Source organism: Parasteatoda tepidariorum, chromosome 3, assembly GCF_043381705.1.
Source record: "Parasteatoda tepidariorum isolate YZ-2023 chromosome 3, CAS_Ptep_4.0, whole genome shotgun sequence".
Classification (NCBI taxonomy): Eukaryota; Metazoa; Arthropoda; class Arachnida; order Araneae; family Theridiidae; genus Parasteatoda; species Parasteatoda tepidariorum.
Window position 1 is genome coordinate 63,312,458 of NC_092206.1, and position 9,451 is coordinate 63,321,908.

Here is a 9,451-nt window from a genome sequence, read left to right on the forward strand (position 1 = left end):
ATTGAGGAATTTTTCTTCAAATGTTTGGCGTGTTCTGTTCCTGAAAGATTTACTAATATTCTGGAGATTTTTTTCAAGTTCTTCGGCCTTTTCCTTAGGGAAATTTTGTTTCTTATTTGCTGCTAAAAAATGGCGTCTGATTCAGTCAATGACTTTGATGGCAGAAAATGTGATTGTATTAAGTTAATGTCCGATATTTACAGGCTCCCGCTAGACGGCGTACTCGAGCGTTGCGATCGCGAATCTTGTTGGAAGTCGCATAAGAAGTATAAATTCAAAAACCAAAGTTAATGGATAAAAATTTACTTATTCGTTTAGGGGGGATGCAAAAAATCACCATTACGCAGATCGAGGCCCAATTAATTTTAATAAAACGTGCTGCTGATATTATGATTATAAATTCAGCTTTAATTAGAATTCTACAACGGATTTTCGTTGTTTCAGAAATTTTTTTATCTAGTGGTAGCAAAGATATAGTATTAGCATTTCAATGAGTTATCATTTAAAGAACTTTTTTCCACAACTTCTTACAAATATTTTAGACAGTGTATTAAAGGTTAGATCGAGAAATGGTCATAATTCAAGTATGCCATAGGTACCAAATATATTAATATAGCTACAAAGTATTATTATGATTGTTTGGTAATATTAAAACGGCACCAATACTGAGTAGTTTTTATACAGATACTATGGCAATTAAAGTCTTATGAGCCCTCGAAAAGGATACGCACTGGCGAAAATTACTTGATAGTGGTAAATTTTGATAGTAGTATCATCAAGCAGTAGCATCATGCCAAGTAATGCTGAATTTAGTTAATCTTAATTCTAATTGGATGACTGTAACAGTTTAAAATATCGATATTTTACGATAGATCAATGGCTTTATTAGTAACTAAAATTGAAGTTTTACGAGGTCTGGTTGAATGTGAAGCATGTGTATTGCTATTCACATTGATATCAGAATAATTGTTAGCGGAAAAAATGGAAAGTAAAATTATGTTAGCAAAAATGTAAGTATTTCTAAACAGTGACTGAAATATTGCTCTCAAACTAGTATTTTTGGGAAAATACCGATCATATTAACAATTAATTATTAAACAATTTGGGTGATATATTTTTGTTCTTCTCTTCGTGCATTTTTTAATTTAGATGTCATTATCTTTATGCTTTGCGAGAGAACCGTTTCATAGAATAAAAAAAAAATTTTGCATGAAGGGTGTTTAAAACGATTATCCAGATTTCAAGAATACAGTTACAGTGAAAAAAAATTCACAATGTTTCAGATAAAGCACTTCCTTTTGTAAAAAAAACGTGAACGTTATGGCAAGAAAATTTTTTTTTAGTTAGAACGACTTTTATTGCAATTTTTTTGAGTTAGAACAACTTTTATTGCAATTTTTTTGAGTTAGAGCGACTTTTATTGCAATTTTTTGAGTTAGAACGACTTTTATTGCACGACTAGAAGTGACGCAAACTGATGAATAGAGAAGCAGCACCAAAATCAATGTTTCTTTATCTTCCTTCCCGTTGTCTTGCAAGCTCTAGCCGTGGGGCGGAAAGTAAAAACGACGAAAACTTTAAAAAGTAATCTTTTTACTCTTCTTTGCCTAGCGCCACCATTTTTGCGCTTCAAATATCACTCCAGCACCATTTTAAGTTCCTTACTATATTGAAGTAGATGGAAAAAGTATATATCATCAGGGGTCTGTTTAGAAGAAATATCTTTTCATAAAAACGGACCCTTCACAAAATATTTTAACTTAAAAACGGACCCTTCACAAAATGATTTTTCTTTTAATCGGACCCTTCACAAATTTGTTTATCTTCATTATTATTTTGTTAATCGAATAAACCCTTTCCAGGGCAGAAAACAAGAAAGATGGATGTAAACGAATTAAGTTTTGTCTTCGGCAGACGATTCTTCCATTATTCGTCCGAAATTAATATTCTGCGTTCAGCAGTATAGGCTAAATACCAAATATTTGTATGTTGCATCTCTAATTTAGAAGGAGCAATTGTTGTTGTTTTTTTTAAATTTAATTTTTTAATTACAATTTTACAGTGTTGAGCATAATCTTGTATGTCTATACAATTTAAAAACTCCTTGAAAAAAATTTGTTTTGCAATAACGGACCCTATTTGCACAAATTCATAAAAGCGGACCCTGGTTGAAAGAATGTGAGTAATTTTTTCACAATTTCACGAAAAACGGACCTTGCACAAAATGTCTGGACAGACCCCTGTTTTTACTCTTCTTTGCCTAGCGCCATCATTTTTGCGCTTCAAATATCACTCCAGCACCATTTTAAGTTCCTTACTATATTGAAGTAGATGGAAAAAGTATATATCATCAGGGGTCTGTTTAGAAGAAATATGGGTCCGTTAACTCACAAAATATCTTTTCATAAAAACGGACCCTTCACAAAATATTTTAACTTAAAAACGGACCCTTCACAAAATAATTTATCTATTAATCGGCCGCTTCACAAATTTGTTTATCGTCATTATTGTTTTGTTAATCTAATAAACCCTACCCAGGAAGGGGGGGGGGAGAGAAAGACATATGTAAAAGCTAAATTTTGTCTTCGGCAGAAGCTTCTTCCATTATTCGTCCGAAATGAATATTCTGCATTTCGCAGTATAGGCTAAATACCAAATATTTGTATGAAGCATCGCTAATTTAGTAGCTGCATTTGCTGTTTATTTTTTAAAATTTAATTTTTTTAATTATAATTTAACAGTATTGGGCATAATCTTGTATGTCTTTACAATTTAAAAATTCCTTAAAGAAATTTTTTTGCAATAACGGACCGTATGTGCACAAATTCACAGAAGCGGACCCTGGTTGAAAGAATGTGACTTAACGTTTATTTTATATTCACAAATTACGAATAATTTTTTTACAAAAACGGACCTTTCGCAAAATGTCTGGACAGACCCCTGATCATATGAGAATTTCTAATTTCTAGTACTTAAAATCTCTCCCAGGAGTGATTCTTAATCCTTTATAACAGCATACCTGAGAACATTGCCATTCCACAGGGAAAATAGGAAAAACCTGGAAAATACAAGGAATTGAATAAAATAACAGGGAATTTTGAATTTTTCTTTACAAAGTGGAAAAAATAGAGGGAATTTTGTTATTTATTTTCGTCTTAAAAAATGGTGACCACTCAAAACGCAATCTATGAAATATTTAAGGATGATATTTCAGCTATACTAAACTATTTAATTTACTTAAAGCATTCATTTAAGAATGCTCAACTGTTCTTTTTTTCTCTCATTTTTCCAGCAAATTAAACTAGTATAGTTGGCCCAATATATGTAGTTCACATAAGAGCACGTTAATTGCGTTTCCTCTTAATATATTGCATATAACATGTCAGGGGTCTGCTCAGAAATTTTGTGAAAGGTCCGTTTTTCTAAAATTGTGAAAAAATTACTCTCGTAATTTGTGATTATAAAATAAACATTAAGTAACATTCTTTCAACCAGGGTCCGTTTTTATGAATTTATGCAAATAGGGTCCGTTAGGGTGCAAAAAAACTTTTTCAAGGAGTTTTTAAATTGTAAAGACATACAAGATTATGCTCAACACTGTAAAATTGTAATTGAAAAAATTAAATTTTAAAAAATAAACAGCAATTGCTGCTACAATTTTAGAGATGCAACATACAAATATTTGGTATTTAACCTACACTGCTGAACGCAGAATATTCATTTCGGACGAATAAAGGAAGGAGCTTCTGCCGAAGACAAAACTTAGTTCGTTTGCAATTGTCTTCCCCCCCCCTCTTCCTGGGAAGGATTAATTGATTAACAACACAATAATGAAGATAAACAAAATTGTTAAGGGTCCGTTTTTATGAAAAGATATTTTGTGAGGGGTCCGTTAGTGGACCCAAATTTCTTCTAAACAGACCCCTGTACTCGGAAAATACAGATAGTTTTTTTTCTTCTAGATTTGAGTAGCAACCCTGATACTTTATTATACATTTATGCAAAAATTTATATCGTTCTCTTGAGTATTATAACCATAGCGTCACATGTAGGCAAAGTTATTTTAAAACTTCTCTGCACTTAAAAGTTATCGTTACCTCATCCAAAAGTTAATGGTACTTTAATAATCTATTGTGGTTCATGAAGTAAAAATGGCTCTAATGCATATTTTGCTAAAAACCATTTTAATAATTCTTTCATTAAATGTGCTGAAAACTGAAATAACACCTTATTTTCATCCATTTCAGTATCCTGTACTCTTCCTTGACCAGTCTCCCGACAGTGAAAAGAAAGAAGCTGCTGATAAAGCTTTAGGATTTCTGGAAGGATTCCTCAGCCAAACTTCATATGTTGCTGGAAACCATCTTACCATTGCTGATTTCTCAATATTTGCAAGTCTCATTTTCCCTCACGTAAGTTGTTTTTCGGCCAGTTTTTAAATTATCTTTTTTTTCTTCTTCATTTTTATAGGGCAGTGTTCCCCAACCTTTTTATCACCGCGGACCTGTCAACGTTTGATAATTTTACTGTGACCCGCTGGGGAGGGGGCGTTGATTGCTTATATCTAAGATTATTTTGATTTATTAATTTAAATTTAATTGTATTTGAACATGCCTTCAAAATAAAATACAGTTACACCAAAAAAATAAATATAAATTGATTTTACATTTTAACTTACTAGAACGTTAAATTAATGAGAACCCTGAGCTTTTTTCTTTGTAATGAGACGTTCCATCTGGCGGTAATCGGAGACAATAATAGAAAAAAATGGGTAATTTTTAATAAGTTTATATCATTGCTAAATTTTTTATGTTTCATCAAAATAATATATTTCCAATCACAGTCCATACAAAGTAAAATTATTGCTCTAAATGTGTCCATTAGTATAAAAATACATAGCTCCAAAAACAGAATTCTCAAGAGCATAAAGAATTAATTTTGTACCATATATGAATGAAGATAACGCAAAACAAAAAGCACAATTAATGCATCTTAATAAACGTAGCATAGCTTCGGTTCTATAATGTTGAACCTTCTAAACTATAAAACTGTACAAATTCAAAACGAATGAGGGAACACTGTCCATACGAGCAAAAGAAAATTACGAAGTTCACGAAGAAAATTACAATCAAGTTACAACAAGAAAGAAAACGAGTGGAGCAATTAGGTTTGGGGAACTATGTTGAACAAGATAATCAGACAAAAGAAGAGAGTCAATCCTTTATGTACAGATTGAATTTTTAAGTCCTAATATTATTTCCATAAAAAAAAACATTAAAAAGGAGCAAAATAACCCATTGGAAATTGTCTGTCGCTGTAATATAACTTACCGTTTATCATTACTAGTTAACCACACCTATGGAACTATTTATTTGTTGATATTTCATCCGAGGTTGTCATTTTATGATTCTTTAATTTCCTTTCTCAATTCTCAGCTTTTTAATTCGATCGATTTTGTAAGTCTTGCATATTTTTTTATTGCTCATCAACCAGTTATGAAATAAAGTATTTAATGTTGAACTTTAATTAAAATTTTATAATGTGGTGTAAGTCCCAGATTAAAAATTTTATGAAGAATTAGAAAATAATATTGAATATCAAAAATAATATTTGTCCAAGTGTAACATAGACATTATTTAATGGATAAATAAAGGGTGAAGAAACATGTGATATTTAGTTAAGAAACCCAGATGTTTCAAAGTGTAGTAGTTCAAGGAAAATAGATTTAAATCATTTGAAAAGAATATGTTAAAAAAATCAACAACTAAATTATTAGAATTTTCAAAATATGTAATTATTTCCAGGAATCAAGACGTGGCAGAGGATTGCTGTTGGCTACTTTTATTAACTGATGACTAAGAAAACTCGATCTTATAACAATTTTTTAGCTTTTTATCCAGTCCCCTATTGGTCAACACCCTTTGTTCCTTACTGTAATTTAATTGCAATTTTATTTTTGCATTTCTGGAGTTTCCTATTTCATTTTACGTTTCCATACTTAAGAAGATTCACCATTATCGAACCGAAACCGTAGTATGTTTATGTGACATTAGTGCGCTTTTCTTGTTAAGTTAAGAAATGGTTAATAAGAATTGCTGTTCCATGTTCCATCCAGACTTAGAACAATTGTTCCAATGCATTTCCAATCAATCATTGTGGTATTGTAATTTCTTTCTGGTAAAAATTATGTCTCGCTATAATTTTAAATAAATCTGTTTATTTTCTAGTTTTTTGACTATGATTTAACTGCATTTCCTAAAGTAACTGCCTGGATGAAGAAAATGAAATCAGAAGTTCCTGAGTACAAAGAGATCATCGAAACCCCAATGACCAAATTGAAGGAAAGCATGAAGTCAGACAAACAAGCCTAATTTTCAATCTATATTTCGTTTCATAATTTGTATTCATTTTTCATGCCCAAGTACAAAAGTTTACAGTACAATTTTATAACTTTTATTTTTATGTTCTTTTGTACAATGTTGTTATAAATAAATCTAATTCTATTTGAGATTTTGTTTCTTTCATTTCGTTAGGTTTAAACTATAACTACCCAAATTATACTATCAGCATTTAATTTATTTCCATCTCATGAAACGTTAATATTTCGGCCTTTCTTGGAGACAAATTGGTATGGATTTACAAACCTGATTTTACGTTAAATTTCTCAAAATTAACTAAATTATGTATTCTTTAGGATCTTTTTCAGACAGAAAATGGATTCTACTTATTTATTTATCAAACGTTCGATGCACTTAGGTTGGTAAAAGTTAAAGATTCGATATGGGAGGTACAAAGCGGCATGGAATATACAAAAGAAAAAAAAATTAGATCAAATTTAAATTATTTCGACGAATATTTATAATTATGTAAACAAAAATATTACTCGGATAAATATAATAGCACATACTTAATTAAATTGTTTAATTATAACTAATCAGAACTTTGACTAATATTAAAATGAACGTATTTGAGCCTAGTGTGATTGAACTTAAATAAGAATATTAGGTCACGTGTTGTCAATTACTAGGATTTATTTTAAACAGGCGAACGAACAACCTTGAGCTGAAACATATTTTATAAGATTTGGCGAAAACTTTACATTAGACTTCCGCATTTTAGAACTTTTTTTCATTTCCACAAAACTGGCTTTTCTTCAAACTGATTAATTTTAGAGCCCTTTCTATAGTTAGCATAGAATATGCTATGGAAAAATGAACAAAACTTAAACCTATAATTATGAGGAACTGTTACGAACTCACAAAATTAATGAAAATTTATCTTGATCAAAAAGTGTATTATTTGTAAACTTTATATCACGCGACTGATACATCTCTCTAAAACAGCCTCAATAAATTCAGTTTAAACATTTACAACCAAAAAAACAATTTCGTTTTCCTAATTTTTTTTCTTTCCTTTCAGTTTTGAATTCAGAATGCAATGTAGTGAAAGAGTAATTTAAACTAAATGTTTTGTTCATACATGATAAATAGTATAACAAGTACAAATGAATAATTTTTTTAAATTTCCGACTGGAAATGCACTGGAACTATTACAGATGCTTCATGAGACATAAGTTGACTGACTCTTCAATAAACATTAACTTATATACAATTGTTACCCAGCGAATAAAAGAAGCAAGGAAAAAGCAAGACCTCGATCGAAATCTAGAGACGGGAAGCAGCAATCAAAAAGTTCGATTGTTTGAATGAAACTGGAAGATGTTTCTAATTATTCTTTTCAATTTCTCTCCGCTTCCTACAACAATCATACTGGTTTTTGTTTTCAGAGTCGTCTTCCAGAATCGTTCCGCAAGCGTTTTTGTTTTATCCTTTCTTAAATATTTACTCGCGACTCCTAGTGTGTATACTTTGATTTCATAATTGATAAGGATTGTACACACAGATACATTTGGAACATTTTTTACAGTGTTCATTTAATACCCGGTCCATTGAATTTTGTTTCCCAACAGCCCACATTCTTTCAGACAAAGTTGATAAAGCATTGTTATTTGGGAAAATAATCATGATATTTTTCATTGTTAATAAAACCAGTAGTAATGTCTTATCATAATCGTGTAATGAATAATTGGAATTATATCGTTTAACATTGAAGAGAACTGAAATAAAATTTCTTTTCATAGCATATTTTATAACCTTTTTTATGATTGTCATGTTTATTTGCATAAACAAGTTTGTATAATATTTTTTAAAAAAAAACAATGAGGCTTGATTATATTTTAAAGCCCACATCAGATTTTTACAAGTAGAAAGATACTCATAAAATAATACATATATGTCTATTACTTAAGGCAACATAAAAATGACACGCTGTATTTGTTTCCTTACTTAATTACCAAAAAATATTCAATTATATTTCATGGAAATCTTTTTTGCACTATATGTTTTTATAGGAAAATTGTGGCTGATAATTGCTCATTTTCTTCTTGGCGCAATGATCTATTACCGAATAAGTAGAAGACTACGTGGATCGATCTAGAAAAATATCTTAAAATTGTTAGGTTAACATACTGGGAAAACCTTAGCCAAGAACAGGACAGCATGGAATATAATTCTACGGAAGGCCAAGGCTCGCGTGGTGCTGTCGTGCGATTGAAGAAGAAAAATTGTTCATTAGTGAACCGTATTCATTAATTTGACGCTCCTTCATTTCTTTTTTTTTAATTATCAAAATATTTATTTATGTACATACAACCCTAATTCACTATTTATAGTCTTTGTATTATACACATAGGTATTCTAATTTTACTTTCACATATTTTTGGTGATTATGAACCACATCCATAGCCACCGAAAAACAAGGCCGTTCAAACAGTAGTTTTTGACTGAGCAACCACCAATTTTAAATATTTGTCATTGAACAATGTAATTTTAATATCAAATATTTAACAACAGCTTCGCTTATCCGTTGGTTGTACTATTCTTTATATCCATTATTCAGTTGCGTGTTTTCTCATTGTAGAGAGAATAATTAGTAGAGTTCATTGCATAAGTATCATTTATGCCCCCCCCCCCCCTGGTCAATTGACGAAAATAATTCACAAAACTCAAACTTCTCCTCTTTAGTTGTTAACATCATAATTGCACAGTTCCATAGTAATAATAGAATAAAGTAACAAATATAAATTTAATACCGTGGTACCCTTTATTCGGAAAGCTCAACCCTTTCGTAAAACGTCCAGGCACAATGGGAGCGGTGAAGTCCTGGTGTTAAAATTCCATGAATCAGTGCCTGATACTAACATTCCATAAATCAAATTCGATTTAATAAAAAGAGGCATTTGTAAAATTTTCAACGGAAAAATTGGGATAATACGGTAAAAAAGGATAAAATCAAGCGAAGGAAAATTGCTGATTTCAAATTATCACATAATTTTCAGCGCTAAGTTGAAGTGAAGTTCTAATTGAGTTTTTATTGAAATAAAGTTCTTTGA

The 9,451-nt window shown here is 30.5% G+C and overlaps 1 protein-coding gene across 1 annotated transcript in view; it reads left to right on the forward strand.

Annotated features, from left to right (window-relative positions):
• The window catches only part of LOC107456284 (glutathione S-transferase 1), a 14,755-nt gene extending 8,247 nt beyond the window's left edge, over positions 1 to 6,508 (forward strand). Inside the window, 2 exon segments of the mRNA XM_043039414.2 lie at positions 4,248 to 4,412; positions 6,228 to 6,508. Coding sequence (XP_042895348.1) covers positions 4,248 to 4,412; positions 6,228 to 6,371 — 309 coding nt within the window. The 3' untranslated portion in view covers positions 6,372 to 6,508.
• Positions 6,509 to 9,451: the final 2,943 nt, after the last annotated feature.